At 41.8% G+C, this 23139-nt stretch overlaps 1 protein-coding gene across 1 annotated transcript in view; it reads left to right on the top strand.

Moving 5' to 3' along the window:
- The window catches only part of LOC106656602 (band 4.1-like protein 4), a 68618-nt gene that overhangs the window by 43028 nt on the left and 2451 nt on the right, over positions 1-23139 (top strand). Inside the window, exons 2-13 of the mRNA XM_023463252.1 lie at positions 3706-3810; positions 4562-4701; positions 11484-11581; positions 14391-14511; positions 14624-14711; positions 14888-15004; positions 18357-18593; positions 19019-19324; positions 19710-19936; positions 20084-20162; positions 20577-20662; positions 20855-21358. Coding sequence (XP_023319020.1) covers positions 3706-3810; positions 4562-4701; positions 11484-11581; positions 14391-14511; positions 14624-14711; positions 14888-15004; positions 18357-18593; positions 19019-19324; positions 19710-19936; positions 20084-20162; positions 20577-20662; positions 20855-21358 — 2108 coding nt within the window. The remainder of the gene's footprint in view (positions 1-3705; positions 3811-4561; positions 4702-11483; positions 11582-14390; positions 14512-14623; positions 14712-14887; positions 15005-18356; positions 18594-19018; positions 19325-19709; positions 19937-20083; positions 20163-20576; positions 20663-20854; positions 21359-23139) is intronic.

A 23139-nucleotide genomic window follows, 5' to 3' on the forward strand; every position in this document is an offset into this window, starting at 1 on the left:
ACCTGTTCATTTAAAAGCTCTCGAGCTCTTGCGAGGATCGAGCGTGCAGTTATACGTATATTGTACGCATCGAATCTTTCTAGAAATCCGCGCAAGCTTTTTTCTCTTGGGCTTCATCGCTTCTCCTGCATATGCGTTGCCAATTCTTTTTGCACGCGCTTCTCCTCGCGTCGTCATCGTCGTCGTCGTCGTCGTGCGGCTCTTTTGTCTTTGCCTGCACGTCAACAACGATTTTGCCCCCCCCTATAGCTGTACTGCTGCTGCTCCTGGCTTGCCAACGCAGGCTCCTATATATACCTTATATACTCTCTGTACGGTCTCTCTTTCATATAAGCGCTCGAGCTTTAATTCTCACCCTCCGCGAGTCGCCGCCAGTCAGGCTCGCTCACGAGTCAAGCCTGCAGTCACGCCAGGTTTTGCACGTGTTTATGTATGCATACGCACCTCTATCCTGTGTGTGTTATATACATGCACGACGACGACGACGACGCTGTGCCACATCTTCTTCGTCTTTCGCTTTTCCATTTACGCTCGTTTTTTTTCCTTCTTCTTCTTTTTTTTTTTTTTTTTTTTTACTTGTTTTACTCTCTGCGACGACTTTATATCCCAGCGTAACCGAGGCGTGCGCGAAACAAACCTTTTTGTCCACCACATATACCGACATACCTGCGTACGCAGTCGCGCGCTCCCTTTATGTGTATACCGTTACTATATATATGTATGCGTGTATTAAAGGCTTAGAGCGAGACGAGCTTGCAAGCTCGAGTTTCGTGTTTATAAGGGCAGCGCCAAGGCAGCCTCGCGCGCGTTTCTTTCTTACTTGTTTTTTTTTTTTATTTTTATTACGCTTAAAACTCGGCGCATTAAATAAATAAGTGCAAGTATATTCGCGTTTATCATTCCGAACCCGTGTGGATTCTGTAACGAGGCCACGCGCGCGCAACATTCGCGATGAAGAAAAAAATAACAAAAAGTTGCGATGACTCGTACGCGAGCTCGATGTGCATGTGCTACAAGATATAAGATTTTTATCCGCTCGCGTTCGCGTTCTTCGTTTCGCGTTTTTTTTCTTCTGCAAGCCAGAGGGGGGCCAGGGGGAAATTGAAATTTTATTATTTAACAGCCAGAAGCGATGTAATATTCGCGAAAAGAAATGAATCCTCGCGCGTATACAGAGGTGTTTTTTTTCCACCGCGTATACACAAATGTATACCACCTACACTCGCAAGTAGGCTTTTAACAGCGATTATTTCACGATATGCATTTCCGAATATGCAGTGCGCGCGCGTTGGTGCAGTGCACACAATACGAGGCGCCAGCACATGCACTGGCGAGCATCATCATCATCATCATCATCATCATCATCATCATCACGCTTATCGATGGTAGCCGCGTATACATATGAGTGTATTTTCCAAGCGATAAAATGAAATATTACGCATGGACTGTACACACGCATCTGCCTATATCTGCATTCGTATATTATTCGCAGGCACGTGAGAGGCGAATAGGCTCGAGTTTAAATATGTATATATATATAAAATAGACTTTTAACGCGCGTATAACAAATATCGGAAGCTCGTGTACGTAGACTAGTGCAGCACACGTATACGCACGGGGCAATAAGGGGATAATTTATCTGTACTCGCGTGTATACGCGCGCGCGCGAAGCGTATCTTATATTAATTAAACATAAATAGCCCGCAGCGTGCGGATCATCGAAAGCAGCGCTCTCGCGAGCGTGATAAAGTTGCGCGTGCACGTGCATTCGCACGTACGAGCTCGCGCGGTTGCAGGACGCGGTATATCTATTTATGCATAGGCACAAATTGTACACAGATCCTCGCTCGCTGGAGATTTTAATAATTCGTTTGGGCCTAATAATGAAACGGGCCGCAGCTATACGACTGTTTCGTATTGTAATTTTTTCGCCCGTCAGAAGTCGAGGTCATCCTCATTTTTCAAGATATTCCTTGAATAATATTCTACAAACATATTACAAGTATTTATTTAATTATTGCGTTTAAAACATAACCACCCATGCAGGGGCAGATCATGTTAAAGGAAAATCTTCTAAAGGAGAATGGACCTCTGTGCACAGGCGTACTTATAAATATACAAAATTTAATTTTTTCGCGTTTGGAATCGATTATGACATCTGGTGATTAAATCCGGAACTTGTCACTAATGAGCGCATTGATCATGTCTTTCAAATTTTAATTAGAAATGCCAATTTGTCTTCCTTCGTTTGTTCTATATAGCTCATCTCAACTCTTATACCTGACATACATATCATGTGTACCTTATATTTTTCGAATCGATCTTAGAACAAAAATTATCTATAACGCGATCCATGTGAGCCCGAATATTTGAAAAAATCTCCATCGTGAAGCAGCTGTGCACGACGCGACAATTTTGACGAAACAGATTCGACGCAGGACAAAAAAGGATGTGCATTCAGGCAGTAGCCGTGTATCGTCAAAAAAAAAAAAAAAAAAATCGGATACACGTAGCGCGCATATAGCACATACGCAAAGCTAAGGGTATATTATATGGAAACTCGTTGCTCGTCGCGCGCCAAGTGCGAGATTAAAATCATCGTTTTCCGGTTCCCAGAGGGACAGCAGCGAGCCGTGACGATATCACTACTCTCTCTTGCCTCTGCGCTCTACCACTACACACTACTTCTACTACTCCCTGTACGCATTTACCCAAGGGACTACTCGGTACACGATGCTACTGCACTCGGCTGTATATGTACGTCGAGGTGCATCGTGTGTATACAGACATCCTTGCAATTTGCTATATCTGTATATAACGGGACGCTACGGTGCACGCCTTTAATACTCCGCTGAGTTTGTGTAAGTATGTGTGTCTATTGTATGTGTGTGTGTGTGTGTGTGTGTACTACGTACGAGCCAACGAGTACTTATACTTTAACGTACGACACGAATTGAGATCCCGATTTGCTTTGTATCGTCACATGTACGAGCGAGTGATATATCACCCCGTGCGATGCGAGCTCGGCGACTCATGTATAGCCTGTAGCGCTGCGCGCCTTTATTCCTTTTGATATATCCCACTTCGCACTCTCCGTCGTCGTCGTCGTCGTCGCGCGCGTCAAACGTAAATTTTTGCGAGCACATGACGAGCTGGAAATATTTACAGTGCACCATGCCGAGCATCGTTTTCGAAGAGCAATTTAATCCATCGAGATGAGCATGTGCGAGTCACGTACCCAATTTATTTACTTTATTTCAATAAAAATTGTCGCAGTAGTACATTGGTGGATCAGCTTGGAGTATTATCCTAGTCGACTCATTATTTTTTCGACGTTGCGCACAGTAGTACAACTAGTAGAACATTATATTAAAAAATAAAGAATCAGTTTTGTCTCTTATACATTGCTTTAACTTAGCCACTAGCAGATTTTAGTAGATAAAGGTACTCGCCATCTAGTGTTGGAGACTCGAAGTGATATTATCATATTAATGTGGTTTCAAACTATCATACATTTTTTGAAACAGTATTAAGGAACACTTCATTTTTAATATAATTGTAACGAATATAGACAAAATAAATCCAATTTATGGATAAATAATTGAAAACACTTCAAATGATCGTTATATCGTTTATTACCAAAATAATCAAATATTAAACAATCACAAGTTCAAATTATCATCTATTTTTTAAATGCTGTTTCAGAATTCAACGTTGGGCCAAGAGTTGATGGACAGAGTCTTCCGACACCTGAACTTGCTCGAGACTGCTTACTTCGGTCTTCGATATCTCGACCATGAGAACCAGACGGTGAGTGGCACTTCGATCGATTATTTATTTTTTTTTCGAACGCCGTTTCGCACCAATGTACTCCGGATAAGCTTATTATTACGTTTCGTCGCTGCTCAATTGCAAAAATGTCTATTATTAATAAGTACGCGATACGGCCCGCCTGCAGAAAGGGCGCGTACACGCCCGCAACTCTACATTATACCTCCTCGCAATCGGAGCACTGGGAAGAAAATACTCACGACCTTCGATTACGCTTTTGCGACTGCACGCGTAAATTGTCAATTTGGCATCGGTCGCCGTACCGCGGGGCATAATAAACGTCTCTATCGCGCGCCGTACACGAATAGTGAAATTGGAAGTGAAAGAGAGCAGCGGAGAGCGAGAGCGATGCGTGCGCGCGACTATTAGACGCGCGCAAAATATATACGTGCACAGGGTATAAAAGATATCTGCCCACTCTGATTAGCTATTTACTCGCTCGCTCACTCGCTGCAGTCTCGCGTACACTCGAAGCGAACGTTGGCCCGAGCTTTCGTGTAATTTGCAAACAATTTCCGGCTATTTGTGTGCATGGCCTACATCGTATACCTATGTATACGGTGTAGGGCTCGGCCCGTTGCGACGCGCGTGGACGACGATTGAATTGCGCGACTCTCTCTATATATATAAATAACTTCGTATGTAGTAGGAAGTATACATCTGAATACGAACCTACTATATAGGTAACACGCCTACTTGACTTCATATCGCATATATTTTCTGCACACAGCAATGGCTCGATCCGAGTAAGAAGATTGGCAAGCAGCTCAAAGCCAAGAAGGGTGATCTCAACCCCGACGCTCACACGCTCTACTTCTGCGTCAAGTTCTACGCCGCCGATCCCTGCAAGCTCATCGAGGAAATCACGAGGTACGTACATACATACACGTATGACATTAAATGCACTAGTGTATAATATACTCTCGCTGTGCGGCTCTACCTATACGTGTGTATTTGACGACGCAAATTTATGCATCGCGCGCAGTACGCGTCACTGCGCACGCTGCTCACTCTCGCTTGCTGCCGTACGAGAAGCTCCTTTCCTATATGTATGGTACGTCATATATTTTTCAATATTACTAGCAGCCGAGCGACGACGACGACGACGATCCTTGCATGAACACGTGCGTGTCTGACGCGTGTAATATTCGAAGCTCGAAAAAGTTCCATGGCACGCACAGGGGCTACTTTGAGTCGCGATCGGCTTTTACGCGCACGATCGTTGACTCTTAATCAACGACGAAAGTTTTCAAAAAATTGCTCGATTCGATTAATTTCGGCCCAGCTGCTGATACGTGAATTTTATCGCGGGCGCGCGCGCGAATCACGCGCATGAGCTTTGGCTTTTGACGCGCGTATTCCCAAACTGGCATAATAGTATGGAGTTGCGATAATAATCTCCCCGCGGGCACACGTATACACAATTCAATAAGTTTACGCGAGGTCGATGATCCTTTGGCTTCGCAAATGCGTACGCACGTGCGTATATGTATACGATAATGTATTTCGTTAATCGGGCCCGGGGTATTATCGCTGCCAAAATAGCTGCGAATTGAAACTTTTCGGCGGATTGATGTGTACGAACGACGCTCGCGCGTACGGATAAATTCCCCTTAAGAATAAATTTGCGCTCCACGCGAAATTATTCGCGTGCGGAATTCGATTGTATTATTGTAATACTTGCCGGGCACCGATGATATTACGAGCTTCGAATTATATATTATGTTATTCGAATGTATGATGCGTGCGAGTGAAGTTCGTATTTACTACAAAAAAAAATAAATTATTCCAAATTAAGCCAATGCACGAGATAACGAATTTTGATTTCGTTAAAGGAAATATTTGGAAAAGCAGTCCCAGATTCAATGCAAGAATGAACCTAGACTCGCGATGGATAAACAATGAAGAGCGTGAACAATTTTAAAATTGGAGATTGGAATCGCGATGAAATCGATTAAATCGACGGATTTGCTTTCACAATTGGTCCTACGTAATTAACTAAGCGAAAAGACATGTGAAGATTTAGGGAAAAATTATCAGAATATACCTTCGGGCATTCTTTTAGATTTTTGAAAGCAACTGTGCGTTCAGAAACAGTGCGATAGAAAACGGAAATTTGCATGCATTCTTGGTGTCCCTTAAGATTTGAGAGCTAAAATTAAGGTTTTAGATCAATTTTGATTTTACGAAAGATACTTGAATTTGGTCTAAACCTGAGAACCCATCGCGTAGACTAGTTACAAATTTTAAATTTGACCCATATTATTGTATGAATGAAATTAAAAATATATTTCATTATTTTATTTAAGCTTTTGGTTTTATAAAATTTCTCCGCCGAGAAATCGTCACTAAGCTAGAATTTTGCCTTGACTTATATATATGAGGACAATACATAAATATAGACGAATGTGACTTACTTGTAAACAATACGTTCATAAACGTCTCTTGAACACCGAGCACCTAGCTAAACAAATTAGTGTGAGTTTTATCTTTCACGACGAAACACAACATCATACTAACAGATAAATTTTACTTATTAATTTTTCGTGACACTTAATATACGGATCCATTTTTTAATTTTGGCACCAAAATGGATGAAAGGGAAAAGAAATCCAATCAAGTTACCTCAAGATATCATTTAAGTGAACATGAAATTGTTGTTTCAGACGAAAAAAAACAAGATTATGATATTAGGCAAGAGAAATTTACACTAGAATCAAGCATGATAGCACTCCGAGACAAAATTGACAATTATTGCAAAGATTATGTATGTGACAAGGGCGGGAAAGAATTCGGATACAAAGAGCATTTGCTTTCTCTTGAAAAAACAGTTCATGAAGATCGGAAAAATTACGCATGCGACAAGTGCGAGAAGAAATTTAAACAAAAATCAGGTTTGCTCTACCACCAAAGTATAGTACACGACGGTCGCAAAGATTACGCATGCGACAAGTGCGAGAAAAAATTTGGACTAAAATCAAATTTGCTCATCCATCGAAAAACAGTCCATGAAGGTCGCAAAGATTACGCATGTGACAAGTGCGAAAAGAAATTTAAACAAAAATCAGGTTTGCTCTACCACCAAAATACAGTACACGACGGACACAAAGATTACGCATGCGACCAGTGTGATAGTAAATTTGGATTGAAATCGTCTTTGCTTGTCCACCAAAAGATAGTTCACGAGGGTCGCAAAGATTACGCATGTGACAAATGTGAGAAGAAATTTGGACATAAATGGATTCTGATTCAGCATCACAAGACAGTGCATGAAGGTCGCAAAGATTTCGCTTGTGACAAGTGTGATAAAACATTTTCACAAAAAATTGGTTTTCTCTGCCACCAAAATACAGTACACGACGGTCGCAAAGATTACGCATGCGGCAATTGCGAGAAGAAATTTGGACTGAAATCGAATTTATTGAAACATCAAAAAACAGTTCACGACGGTCGCAAAGATTATGCATGCGGAAGGTGCGAAAAAAAATTTGGATATAAACAACTTTTACTTGTCCACCAAAGGACAGTACACGAGGGTCGCAAAGATTACGGATGCGACAAATGCGAGAAAAAATTCGGACATAAGGCAGTTTTGTTCCAACACCAAAAAGCAGTACACGAACTTCGCAAAGATTACGCATGCAACCATTGCGAGAAGATATTCGGACAAAAAGGGAATTTGATCTTGCACCTGAGAGCTCACGAAGATCGCAAAGATTATGCAAGTGCCAAGTGCGACCAAAAATTCATAGATTCAAGAAATTTGATCAACAACCAAAAGCCAGTACACGAAGAACGCATAAATTTCGCTTGTGATAAGAACGAAGAGAAATTTGAGAATCAAATCAATACGATTACACACCAAAAAATAGTCAATGAAGTCTGCAAAAATTATGCATGTGACAAGTGCGACAAGACATTTGGAATACAAAGCCATTTGATAAGGCACCAAGAATTAGTTCATAAATTTCGCAAAGATGATGCAAGTAAAGAGAGCAAAAAGAAATCTAGGCCTTCATCGGATTTAAACAGACACCGAAAAATAATAAAGAAAATTCACAAAGACAAACTTTTGGACAAGTGCTATAATTGTTTGATTTGCAGATATAAGCGTTTATCTGACAAACAAAAAACTAAAGCAAACGCGAACAAACGTTTGACTCGCGACTAATGAATATGGATAAATTTCAAGCGCCTTTTCTCAATATTTCGCCAATATGTGTAGCAGCATATAATATCATGTGAAATGATAATTAATTTTTATCTTATAAATAATTTATTACTTACAGCAATGGCTCGAAATTATTTCATTCATACAAGCAATTCTAAAAAAAACTTCAATTGCAGAGTTAAAAAAAATGAATAGGAAAATTCGTTTGTACGCGGGTATTGACAAATGGTAGTTACTTTTAAGAGTCTTATTAGAAATGGTATTAATTCCAAAAATGTCATAAATATTAGCTGTATAAAGACTTTAACTCGTTGATGATCAAAATTAACATTCAAAATTTGTAAAAAATTTAATCATAATTCTTGATTAATTTTAAGACACTTTCGTTCTATAAAATTTTATTCTTAATTCAATATCTTTTGAGTAAAATAATGCTAAACATTTTTTCATGATAATTTCGGTTATCTAGGGGCTTACATCTTTTTACCTATCAAATTTTTGATTAAAAGCAATTTGCAAAACAAATTGTTTGTTTTCATTTTTTACCACTCTAATTGAAGATTTTGGAGATCGGACTCTGGAATTGCTCACGTGGACTTAATAGTTCCGCGACGAATGACGTGTACTTCCTTTAAGAAGTAATTAGAAGTTTTTATATTATTTGAACAATGTTGTGAACAATTGTACGCAAATTTTTTCTGCAATTGAATTATGAATTGTGTCAATATAATTGTGTTTACTTATAACAATTTTGTGTACTGTTTAACCTTACATCATTTTTTACCCATTTTGCTGCTCACCTTTTTCATTAGACAAAATTTCGTATATTGAAAAAAGCGAGATCTCGCATTTATTGCGGCTACTTCGATTTACACCTTTTTATGCAACGATCAGCAGAGGATTTTTTCACTACTTCCCTAGAGCTACGGATGGTGAACGTTCAGTCGAATACTGAATTTTTGACAGATAGGTCAATTTGAATTGATCGATCGCGTGCTAATAAGAGACTTTGACTCATTTATTAATAGAAGGATTACTTCTGCTGAGGACAAGGTGATAGTTAATAACAATATGTACATATTATTAATAAAAAATGCCCAAATTTTTCACGTCAGAAAAAACGAAATGAATATTTGAATGAATGTCAGATGTTGCAGCTGATTTAGACAAATGTCGCTATAATCTAAATTACGTTGTACACACAGGACGCGCTCACGCGTGCACCGAAGTCAACCGACGTACTTTTTTCTCTCGTTCTCTTCGGAGCTGCGACGACTTCAATATCGCAATACTTCATAAGCTCTTTTGTTTTCCCGCGGTCCGATTCTCTGCTCGTCTCTCCGCTTTTATCGCGTTCCGTGCGATTAACTGCGAGATAAATGAGTTACCGCGCGCACGCGCACCGAGCGATGCGAGCGAGTTTCATTGATATCCGTGCGACAGTTGTAGTACAAAAAAAAAAAAAAAGAAAGTAAAAGCCCTGCATCGCAAACCTGAGAAGTACGCGATGCGTTGCGCTTCGCGGAGACGTCGGCTATACGATGTCGTATGTAATATTTTATCTTCGAGACTGATTCCGCGCGTGTCATCGAAAATGTTGCTCTCTGCGCAGAGCTAGGATAATAAACATGCGTTGCGAGTGAGCGAGCTTGCGCGTTGTTACATTACTTCTTCTTTCTACGTATTTAATAATACTCGAATTACGTTTCGTTGCTCGAGAAATCGATATCTTCATAGCTGCGAGCTCATACGTCGAGGGTATTTTTACATTTTTTATTCGCCACCTCGTCACAATCGTACTCGCGCGCGCAAATTTATAATTAACGATATCGCTCGAAAAAAATAAATATCAATTATAAAGTTATGCCATGTAAAGAGCTCAAAGCTTGTTAAGTAAAATAACGCGCGCGGCGAGTCACATACGCTCGGGCATGCACACACACACACCCACACTCACACACAGCATCACGTATAACTCGTTAGTTAGATTTCTTCGCTCTTGTTAATTCTACCGTGTATACGTATAGCGTAAATGCTACGTGCTTTACGCCGTCCCGCGCGCGCTCTCGAGTATGTAACGCGCGCGCGAGCATATCTTGTGTTGCAGCGCGCGAGCTCATACTCGCAGGCTCTGCACTCGCTGTATCTCGGGAATCGGACGTGAATTATAATTAATTCCGATCGTGCGCTGGGCACGCGCGAGCTTGCGGGAATTATAAAGCTGTACAAGTATTGTCCTTCCTCCCCCTATCTACGTATACATATTTTTCATTCGCTCTTTCTCTTCCGTGCGCGCGTACACGTATAGGCGGGTTGGAAAAATCAATCGCCAATTTTTATGACTCCGGTAATTTTTTATTTCCGCCCTTTTTTTTCACACTTTCACCCGCACGCGCGCGCGCGCGCGATCGTACACGCGTCTGGCTTGGATGAAAAAAAAATCGAGACAGACAGAGAGAGAGAGAGCGTGAGCGCAAAAAAAAACAATCGAGGCAGAAAAGTTAAACGGTGCACGCGATGTAAGCGGAAAAGCCCTTTTCTATATATACGCGTGCGTGTCTATATATACACGTATATAGATGGTACGTAGCGTGTTGGAAGCGCACGAAAAAAGTCACTCGCGCAATGCGGCTTTTATTGTCTTTTCCCGGGTTTCGCGCGCGCAAGTAAAAAGAGTAAACAGGACGAGCGTGTCGTGCTGGTGCCGTTGTCGTCGTCGTCGTCGTTGTTGTTGTTGTTGTTGCTGCTCGTCTCGTAAAAAAAAGCGACCGAGAGGGATTCTGTCTCTTTCTCTCTCTTTACTGACACATGGTGCCGTGTAGCTGGATATACGTAGACGCGTTCCTGCCACGTAGCAGTATAAGTTGTTCATATATATATCTAACGCAGTGCAGCAAAAAAAAAGCTCTGGATCCTAGGCGATTTCCTTTTTTTTCTGTATCTCATTCTTCGCACGAGCAAGAGTTTGCGACAGCGCGGATACTTTCCTCGCTCCTTTATAAACCTCCTTTCTCTGCTTCACGTTATATCGTTGCGCCGGGGATGTTCCAACCCTCGTAAAATCATTTTGCTGCAGCCGTTAATGTAGTATTGCGTGTTATACATAAAAGCTGCTCTTGGATTGCACTATCAAAGGCTTACGCGCGTGTGTAAGGTACACTTTTTAAACTTGCGGCACGAGCTTTCGAAGAAGTGCATAGCTCATATGTGAGCAATTCTATTTAACTTTTAAAAGTCACCGTTGTTCATAGTTGTTCATCAAGGTACCAGATATAAGAGAAACCCCGGAAACGATGAACATTTTGATAGGTACTTAATTGTTATATGGATAAATCTCTGTGAGATTTTATGTACAAAAAAAATTTTTTCTGATAGAATAAAAACGCGTTTCTCATGTCATAAATCTATACGTATTATTGAAATGTCAATACAACGAATTAAATTTACCCAAGTTTCAATTTGTTTTCTCTTTTTGTTGCAGATACCAGTTTTTTCTTCAGGTTAAACAGGACATACTGCAGGGCAGACTTCCGGTCTCCTTTGATCTCGCTGCAGAGCTAGGCGCCTACGTCGTTCAATGTGAGTACAATGCACTCATGCACACGCGTCCCATTCGAAGCGCCTTGCTAAGTAAAATTTGATTCTGAAACTAATATCGGAATTGGGTCGTATATCCAAAGGGCATTGAGGGTTCATGTAACCATTATTCTGTACTTTGCTTGTTTAGTGCGTGTGTGCAGCTAATGGGACATGTAGGACTAAAAATATACAAAACACTAAATTAACCAATTACACGAAAAACAATAATTATAAATCAATATTCAAATCATAGGAGTAGACAATAAAGTGTTTGATTAATAAAAAACATATTTTATTTTAATATAACATAATTTTAATTTATATACAATGCAATATTCAATGCAATATTTATGAATCAAAAGTATACTTTGTTGAATTTCTCTACACACATAGAACATTGATTTGTACGCGCTTTTGGTATCTTATAAAACGTAGAAAAACAGTCTTTAAGTCGAGATTCTAGACCCCAATACCGCTTGTATCCGCTAAAACTCATATGTACATCTGTTTTCTATAAAAATCGATTTCAAAGTTTAAAGACGCTCCATACCGATCCGATCTCATTTCTGTACAGCAAATATACATAATGCATTCGTGAAAATTCCGTACATCACACATATACCTGATCCGAAAATGTACCAGGCTGCTTTTCGCATAGTACCTGCATCCACATTACTGTCCGACTCGCGAGTCTGAAGCCACGTGCCCGATAACTCGCGCACTCGTATACGTATAATATATTTATAATGAAAAACCCGTCTTCGAGCTTGGAGTCTCGCGGGCGGAGATGACGCACATATAGATATGAAAAGCTTGACTAAACATCGCGGTCTGTCAGTCAGTCGGTCACAGCAGAAAGAGAGAGAGAGAGACTGCAGTCATCGTCGTATAATATCTTTCAATCTCGCGAGCTCAATGAGCAAATGTACTATGCACGCATGGTATACGTGTATGCATCGCGCAGAAAAGCGTACGCTAGAGAGAGAGAGAGAGAGAGAGAGAGAGAGAGAGAAAAAATTGTGCTAGCCTCTTGGCCAACGGCGCGCTACAGCGATACACATCTGCCGAAGCTTTTTGGCCGAGTGCTCCAGTAACAGAGAGAGAGAGAGAGAGAGACATGTACACAGAGCTCTGAGGTCCGAGAGAGAAAGAGCGAGACAGAGCTGGGCGAGAAAGAGAAAACAAAGCCAAGCCATATCCATTTGAGTCTCGCGCCACAAACACGCCTAGCAGCAGCAGCAGCAGCAGCAGCAGCAGCAGCAGTAGTAGTAGAAGTAGCAAATTGGCGAGTGCATATACACACAGTAAAGAGAGAGAGAGAGAGAGAGAGAGCGAGTAAGAGATACGATGGCGCCAAGGGCTCTTTCTAGCTATTATAGCGAATGAGACGCAAACATTATGACTCTGTGATATATCTCTCTATTTGTCCGCGCGCTCGCGTGCAAGCACACGTATAGAGAGTATATGGTACTAGCCAGCTAGAAAAAAACACACATACACACACTTACTTACGCATAGTCTAGCGAGAGATAGAGAGAGACTTTGAATCTTACTGGCCTGATAGGACCGAGTAATATGTAACTAGCGAGCGTCTTTTTCATTCCTTACGGCTGCAGTAGTAGCAGCTGTGCATCAGCTCTCGGATAGTGCAATAGTAGTAGTGGCAGTAGTAGACTGCTACTGCAGCTTCTTTTCCGCGTTTCTTGCTTGTCTATCTCTTACCTATCATCTTTTCTCTCTCTCTTACTCTAGCTAGAGCTTTCCTTTCGTTCTTTTTCTATACACACATACACACGCGTAGACTATATATTATACTTTTACCCGCGGGAGATAAGAAACTTTCGCTCTAATTTCACGGCGAAAGGGTAATGGAAACGGCCGGCCCGAGACTATTAGCTATATATGATACGCGTCGACTTGCACTGTTGCACACGAGAAGAGTCTGTGTGTCCCAGTCGAGCTGCTGCTGTTACAAGCGCCTAGCTGTATTATAAGCCCGCTGCGGTTTCTAATCTGCTTTATGTTTACTTGCTCATTGAAGCTCGTCGACTTCTTCTTCTTCTTCTTCCACTTCTTCATCTCTTTTCCGCACGCACACACACACACACACGACCGACGAGTGTACATGTGTATAGCGGAGGCTTCGAGCTAGCTCTCGTCTGTCCGCGCAGTACGAGAGAGAGAGAGCGAGAGCTTTTAACGTATTTGAACGATACTTTTTCTACGTCAGGAGATGTCCGCCTCGCGATTACGTGAATAGCGTGTACTACCTATATCTACGCGCACCGTGCACGTCATCCGCTGTAAAGCAGTTGGACGCGAAGCTTTACTCCACCCCTCCCCTTCCTCGAAAGCTTTTCATCGCGTACGTATACACGCGTACGTTATATCTCGAAGCTTATATGTATCAGGGCATACGGGATTCAATTTAAACGCAAATACGCGTACGCGCTTTACATTCTCGCTCGAATTTTTGAAGCGATGTAGACGAGGATATGACATTTTTGTTATGCGTCGAGTCCCAAGGATTAATTTCGACGCGCTCTTGGCGCGTCTCCCCCCTGCCGCCGCCTGCACTGCCGCTGCTGCTGCTACATTTTAGTCGGAATCGTATGGACTTGAGCCGGCCCGTGTGCACATGTTTTTCTCGTAATATATAACATGTAAATTGGCCGAGCATATAATTGCAATTTTACGACGAGCTTTTTCATTAATCTTTCTCTTTTTTCAACATTAAATTAATGGAAAAATATTTTATACTAATTGTAATTTTGCGTAATTTTCATTTTTTTTCGTTCTTTTTTTCCAGCCGAGCTTGGGGATTACGATCCAAGGCGTCACTCGTACGGCTACGTGTCCGAATTTCGATTCCTGGCGAATCAAACCTCGGAGCTCGAAGCGAGAATAGTCGAGCTGCACAAAACCTTAGTGTGAGTTTTTTTCACTTAATTTTTTTTTCAACGATCATAGATTATGTTACAATGCCTTCCAATCGGTCGGTCGAAAAAATAACAATCATCTGTCATATTTCCCTGCGCACAGCGGACAGTTACCCTCGGCGGCCGAGCTGAATTACTTGGACAAAGTGAAATGGCTGGAAATGTACGGGGTCGATCTTCATCCTGTATTGGTGAGTACCACCGAGTAATGTAGCCCACCCTCGTGCGCGACGAGCTTTTCAAGGATTTTGCCATTGTTGCAAAACTTTAATTTGCCCGTATAATATGCATATTGGAAGCTCGTGGATGCACATTCACTATGTATAGCCATAACAACAACAACAAAAAAACCGAAATATCTGCACAGGGAGAAGATTGCGTGGAATATTTCCTCGGACTGACACCGAGCGGCATTATTCTCCTGAGAAACAAGACGAAAGTTGGCAACTACTACTGGCCGCGCATCAACAAAATCTATCACAAGGTACATAAAGTACACCGAGGCTCGTCAAGTCTTTCTTTCTCTCTGTCTTGCTTACCTCCTGTATGAAACCCGCGCTTATACATACCCTTTTTTTGTACCTCGGATTAGTTCGTGTATGAAGAAAAATCAGCCGAATGTTTCACTGTCGCCCGGGCGCTGCTGCTACGCTATATATCCGCGGATTACAGTCCGGTGTACATTGGCCGAGTTGTACATTAATAAATTGGTAGGCGATCGATGAAGATGAATCATGAGTTCGAAAATGACTGCAAAAAAGAAAGAACCAACGAGATTCTCGATCAAACGGCGAAAACGTGTAAAAGACTCGATTCTGCGCACGTGTTATACGAATCCGATTGAAATTGTTGTTACTCGACGCGAGTAGTGGGCCTTGATAATTGTTCATTGAGGTACTAAAATTATATTATTACGCGGAAATAATGAGTACTTTCATATGTATTTATTCTTCAGTTATTTTTGAGTTCCAGAGGAAAAGAAATTGTGTTTTTCTGTTAACATATTCCGTGTTGGACACTACCAAAATCTTCACTAAGATTTGAAAAGATGATATTACAATGATTGTTATACTACTAACTGAGAAAAATAACTTACTGCATTAACTAAAGGGTTTACAATTTGATTGGCTTACAACTTATGATTTGTTTGATTTTTCTCAAAAAATTTATTGATGTTTTTATAACATAAACATCCACTTTATATAATGAAATAATATTGGAGAAACTCGCGATATAATTACAAATACAATTTTTTTAACTAATGTTTTTGACGCGTTCGTCAAATTTTGTACGTTCATTAAGTTGTAAGACGCGAGTGATGTATGAAATCAATGAGTGTTATGAGATTGTATTTTTCGCTCATGCACCGCATTAATGTTTCACATTTGAATCAGTTCTTGTTTCAAATTTTTAACGCAAATATCTCATGCGTGTCTAACACCATTGTGCACTGAATCGACGTGTCTTTTGAGATTACTCTTTTTTGAGAATGTCTTTTGGCATACATCACACGCGTGTCTAACACCATTGTGCACTGAAGCGATGTGTTTTTTTAGATAACCATTACTTGACAATTTCTTTCCACATATGTCACATAAATGGGTAATTTTATCATGCACTGAATCAATGTGAGTTTTAAGATTATCTTTTCTTGAAAATGTCTTTCCGCACAAGTCACACGCGCAGTTAAACCCATCATGCCTTTGGTCAATGTGAATTTTAAGATGATATCTTTGTGAAAATGTCTTTCCGCATACATCACATATATGTCTGACACTATAGTGGATCGTATCGACGTGGATTTTGAGATTACCCTTCTGTGTAAATTTTCTGTCGCATATGTCACATGAGTAGGTAACACAATTATGTAACGATTCGATGTGCCTATTCATATTGCTCTTTTTTTTAAATACCTTTCCGCACATTTCACATGCGTGGATTGTATCACTATTCATCGTACCAGATTTCATCTGTTGGATAATCAAAGTTAAGTGAAAATATTCAGTTAAAAAATATGATTTACATATTATTATCAACATTTACCGAATTGGCTGATGGAAATGGTAGGAGTTGAAAGTTTTTTGGGTCGGATTTCTTATCAATCATCTCGCGATCGTTTTCAATACTAGACATATCAGTTGGCTCCTCTTTCCCCCTGAAATAACCTCAATAAGATCAAGTTTTATTTTATGATATCTTTATAATTTCATTTTCGAAAGATTCAAATTACCTGACAACACAGTTGAATAAACCGCCGGTATCCATTTTTTTCATTCAGAATTTTGTTAACAGTTAATGATTTGACAAATCAAACTAACTAAACAAGAAAATATTGGCAAATACTACTCTTCTGTGATTTATTTAATTCGAAAACCTGTGTGTCTGTGAAGAGGGTCATGTGTATGCTCGGTCAGTTTCGCGACACAGTCCTCCGCGTAGCGTACGGCAATGGCACGCGCAGAAAAATACTGAGCTGGGCAACGCACGGAGAGGTCGTACCATACATACATGTGATGCTTGATGTAAACAAAAGATCAAGCACATCTCTTTACCTACGCTATCTTTCCGTGTAGGTAGCTTTATATAATATTTTTCAAACCATTTTATTTCAAAGTTATCAATGTAAGCGAAACAAAACTAATTCATTATATCAATTATTGAGATATGTAAGAACTCTACGTTGAATGGACGATAAAATAACAAACGGATTTTTCAGGGCGATATTGAACAATTTTATTAAATTTTACTTCATAAAATTTCATCGAATGATGAATCGACCTATTGAGGTGGAAACTCAGATGTAACTGAGTATACTCATTGTTACAGTTGTTTACCAGTTATATAGTCATTATAACTATATCTGTGAAGAAATTACATTGAGTTTATTATGTCTAATGAATTTTTCTAGCCACGATATAATTATTGCGGAGAAATGAGAAATAAACAAACTCATTCTTCGGTTCGTGAGAATGAACTAGTTTTATAAAAATTACAATATGATAGCAAGTTTTGCAACAGTACTTAACAAAAATTCGTGAAACATTTTTGACGTACCCTAACTAACAGAAACCCAGATAAGAGAACATTTTTGAATGATTTCGGCAAGATGAACCACGGAATGAGTAGTGATACAGAAATAGCTACGGGAACAGTACTTATCAAAGTATTCATTGTTTACGCGTATGTATTTTTGAGACCTCAACGATCAATTATCTACGTCAATTACATGCATCAAGTGACAAAAATTTGAGCTGGCAGCTTTTAATTGTTTAAATTTCGATTGTAGTCCTGAGCTCGTGCGTGTAATTCGTTCACCTGATTCGTGATTATGCTACATAAATATAAAGCAGCTTCTGCCTTGGCGCGATATTACTATACATCGACATTATGAGAGAGCGAACTCGCGGCAACTGGAGCGTAATTCCAGGTACACACGTACCTACGCGTATAGTATATGTATAGAGGCTCGATCGAGCTGTGCCTCGTGCACACCTTTCGTCGCTTATAGCACATATGATCGGTGCTCTTCGCCTTTATATAGGACACAATGTAACAAGGATCGTTGCACGCAAAATCTCGACTTTCGGCTGCGCACACGTAATATCGAGAGCGAGCGAGGGTGTCGCGTGTCGCGTGCTTCAGCCTGCAGCTCTCGAGTCATCCGACACATGCGCTACAAACCAATTTATGGTTACCTTATAACAGTACATAGACTCCTTTCCCTCGTATACCTCCTTCTGTCGCTTCTTTTTTTTTCTCTCTCTCTCTCTCTCTCTTGCATCCCCATTCATGCATTGATTCCATGCACTGTTGTGTGTGCGTTGTGCAACCTGCAGGGCAAGTACTTCATGCTGAGAGTGAGCGAGAAGAACTCGGCCGACCGGACGCACGGCTTCGAGACGCCGTCGCGCGGTGCCTGCCGTCACCTCTTCCGCTGCTGCATCGACCACCAGGCGTTCTTCCGGCTGATGGCCACGGGGCCGCCGCCGCTCAGCCCGTACTCGCGCTTCCGCTCCTACAGCCCGCCGATGACCAGCGTCTCCGGCCTGGCCATCAGCGACAAGCAGCAACAGGTTGGTTTTCTTTCTTTTTCTTCCCTTTTCTTTTCTTTTTTTCTTTTTTTTTTGGCATAATTTCGCCTATATATATATACGCGCCACATTGTGCATAAGCTGTATAAGTGACCGCGTGCGCTACGAACTATGCCACTAGTTCGTTACTTCCGTATGTACGGCGGCTATTGTTGTCCTAACGAGCTTCGCGCGTGAGAGAATTTCCAAATTGCTCATTTGGGACTTTTTGCGAGTTCGTTTTCTGGCATCGAGCCCGCGCGCGCTAATTCTCCGTCTCTTGGACACACCCGATGAATTCGACCACTATCGCGTCACGCTCGAAAGTTGCTCAATTTGCACGCGCACACTACGTCGCGTCGTACTAAGATTACAATATATAAACGACGATAATTCTCAAAATGTCGCGCATTATTGCACGAACGAAGATGAGGCGCATGGCGCAGCCGAGCTTCACCCGCATGCCGAGCCGTCGCGCCCAGCGCCGAGTCGTCGAGGGCCAGGAGATGGTCGGCGGCTACGTCGAGGGCAATCATCAGGGCGGCCAGATGGGCCAGAGCCAGAACTGCCTGGCGCACGGCGGCGGCGGCGGCGGGGGCAGCGTCGCGTCGCGCAACAATCAGAATCCCAGCCCGAGGAGCACGAGGAGCGCGCCCTGGACCCAGAGCCAGCCCAGGGGCCTGTACACGTCGTCCAGTCCGAGATCCGTGAGGTCGTGCGGAGCAGCTTCGACGGTAAGTCGAATTCACAACGAATTTGTATACTATATTTAATCGACAATTTTTTATGTTTCTGGCCATGAGAAGTAATTGAGTTGGATAAAGTTGGTTTACATATAATTATTTAAATTAATGAAATATTTTGTTAAATGCACTACGGCGAAAGAGTATAAATACAAATACGCATTTCGGTGTAATTATACATTCTCTGCCGCAAAAATATGCAACGAGCATTCCACGCGGTTAATTTCACAAATTGAAAATGTTTCATTATCTCGCGTGCGCGCGCGTAGTACTATACGTGCCCGCAGCGAATTAATTATGTATGGACGTTTCCGTGTAAAAAATTGAGTTTTCATCTCTGTATGTCTCGTGCATCGGTGTGGGTGCGTTGTTACAGCTGCTGAACCGGCTGAATCGTCGGAGCAGCTCCGTGGAGAGCCAGAGCTCGGTGGACAGTCACAGTCGCGGCGGCGGTGGTGGCCACGGTCGTCGGCGCAGTCACAGCCGCGGCCATCGCAAGCACAATCGCCAGTCCGACTGCGAGTCGCAGCTGTCGCGCGGCTCCACGCAAAAGTCCGGCCACAGAAAGCATCGCAGGAGGCACAGAAGCTCCCGACATTCCAGGTACATATGACATAACTATAACATCCGCGGAGGATGTGCTCTTTATAATTAATACAAAAAAATGTGACCTCGATATAAATTACATGCAATTTGAATGAAAAATTTTTGGAAAACTGCATCGCACACGCGTTCGTTATCTTTTTGCAGCAGGCACGAGATGGTCGACTCGGCGCCCCAGTGGCGCGAGGCTCAGCGCAGAAAGGGCGAAATAATCCAGAGGGCAGTCGTAAGTACATATACACAAGCGTATACATATAATATTTGTCTTTTATATACACACATAGCGTAGCATAAAAGCTCGAAGCTTTTCGTTATACGCTGCAGTCGAATTCGCGTGCTTGCTTGGCGTACGTACACATATCCTTGCGCGCATCTACATCTAACGCATACACGCATTATATAATACACATAGATGCAGATAGCAAAGTTACGATGTAAATACGCTTGCGCGCGCGCGCGAGAAACTGCAGTGTTGTTTACAACTCGGGGCGCTTTATAAACTCTCGAGATGATAGAGTACACATTATATATATAGAGTGAGAGATAAAGGCAGCCATGGTTTAACAATATTTAATCGTTGGAAAACTTTGCGCGCCTCTCTCGGAATTACGTATATACCCGAACGTACAACCGTTTTCAGATCAGCACAACCGAGCCAAGGAGGAGACACAGGAGCAAACACAGGAGTCCATCGTCGAAGCACCCGCTGCCGGATGAGCTGAGAAAGTAAGTTGCAGAAATTTTGCTTCTTCGCTCGCGTCTATGTATATCTTTGTGCCTTTTGCGCGCGCGTACGCGTTTACGCCCGGGTATATAAGCGTCCATACACCACTCGTATCGAGTCAAAGGAAATATATCGCCTCCTCTTTGGGAATCGCGATTAATTCAAAGTCGACCGTGTGTGTCAATGATCAACAGGCACTTGGAGTTCGGCCTGGTCGACACGTCGGGCATGAGCGAGCAGCAGAGGCGCGAGATCGCCTACACGGTGGTGCAGTCGCAGATGGCCCATCATCGCCAGCAGCAGCAGATGCACCATCAGCAGCAGCATCACCAGACTCCACCGCCCCCTGCGCCCAGCCAACAGCAAAATCATCATAATCATCATAATCAGCAACAGCAGCAGCAGCACAACGGCCAGCAGCCGGACCAGCATAATCAACAGAAGCAGCATCAGCAAATGTTGCATCATCAGCAGCAGCAGCACAACAATCATCATTATCAGCCGATGCCCATGTATCATCATTCGCAGCAGTCTCAACAGCAGCAGCAGCAGCAGCAGCAACACAATCATCATCAGCATCATCAGCATCAGCATCACGGATTGCCGATCATGCACTGCCACTCGATGAGCGGCCTGGCGGCGAGCAATTCGCGCCTCGACCACGACGACTTGGGCCCGAACGGCTCACCGGCCACTAGGTACGATGATCTCAAGACAATTTCGTCGTCGGCGGCCGCTACTGCCGTTTCTAACAATGCCAGTAGGCTGCCGCCCTCGCACACTAGTAGTAGTCACTCGCCGCCCAATGGAGACGACGATACCGGCTCCGTAGTCATAGTTTGATCACGATTACTTCCTTTTTTTTATTTCTTTTTTTTTTTTAAACGTTTTTTTAGTCACCTCTCATCTCATTCATCGTATTACTCACGTACACGCACACACACACACATACACGCACTCACACAAGCACAGTCGCATTATCATACTTATTTACTCGAGTCACACTCAAGTGCAGCGGAGACTGCTCGATGATCGAAGCGAGAGTTTAATTATTTATCGTACTGTATACACGATCGAGCTCGCTTTATGCGACGAGAGACGATCGTCGTCGAGTGCAATACTCCGAAGCGATTCCGATGAATCAAAGACTTTTCAAAGCTCTGCGACGATCTTTATTTATGCACGCGCACGCACTGCGCGCGATATACGCGTGAGTAAGACCGATCGAGTACATACATGTATGATCTCGTCAATTAGACATTCGATGCTGAGACACATACGCACAAAGACTGTTTTATATGTACGCTCCGCGCTCACGAGTGCCTTTTTTACTTTTGGTCGTTGAGCTCTCGCGGCGGAGTATAAGTCGAGACGCGAAGACTGTGCAGCACCGCAGAAGGCAGAGGACAACAAAAAATCCGCGTATACTCGTTGCGAGCGGTGCAGCGCCACTGCGCGAATTCCAATGATTAGCGCCCGCGTACGAGCTTCGAAATGAATACAAGGATTGAAAACTGTTGGTATTTAATAACACTTGAATCTTGACGCATCGATCGTGGTAGTATAGGTCGAAAGTTTTATTCGATCTTATTTTATTATAGATCAAGTGCCTGATCGTGATGAAGTCGAATAATAATCTATATTATAATCAAAAATAATTGCTTGTCACTTTTTACGTTAGAGATTTACGCGCGATTTAATAATCGATGACTTTTCACTTAAGATGGTTGAGAGCACAGTGTAGAGTTACTATATATTTACGTAGGGTTATTCGTGCAATCGATTGACATACGCGTTGCAACGTTGAAAATGTTGTGAGTTTGATGTTATGATTTAAAAATGACGCTCCTGTTGCCGGAGTTTGCTCGAAAATGCTTCCGATTCTCGAGATCAATTATGCTATTAATTTTTTCTCCTTCAAACGCAATAGTTTTATCTATGTTCTCGTGGTGCTATTTATTACACGCTGTTTTTTTACAACGCTTGATCGTAAACATTTTCGAGAGATTTTTATACATAAAAGATCATATAGCGATATATATTTTTTATTATTGCAGAAGCTAATGCATGCCTTTCCAAATATTTATTTTTAATGTAATGTTACTCGATATTTTAATTTTATTATATACACACGCATAAGTCATTATACACGATTATACACACACCGCCACACACATATATTCACATATATCATCTATTTATGAGCATTATATTTTAATTTTTCATACATTTTTATGGTAAAGCCCGTGTGTACACGATATGAGCATGTATGTAACGACTTTGATCATCACCAAGCATATATGATATTAATTTTTTTTTATGAGCATGGATATTAAAAGATTTAAAAAAAAAACTATCACAAGTCCCCAAATAAATCACTTAATTTATTTCAAAGCCGAAAAACACGGCGCACACGAATACGCACTTGTGTTATTATTTGAATTGTGTTCGATTTATCACCCCCCCCCCCCCCCCCCCC

Source organism: Trichogramma pretiosum, unplaced genomic scaffold, assembly GCF_000599845.2.
Source record: "Trichogramma pretiosum strain Unisexual culture from Peru unplaced genomic scaffold, Tpre_2.0 scaffold41, whole genome shotgun sequence".
NCBI lineage: Eukaryota > Metazoa > Arthropoda > Insecta > Hymenoptera > Trichogrammatidae > Trichogramma > Trichogramma pretiosum.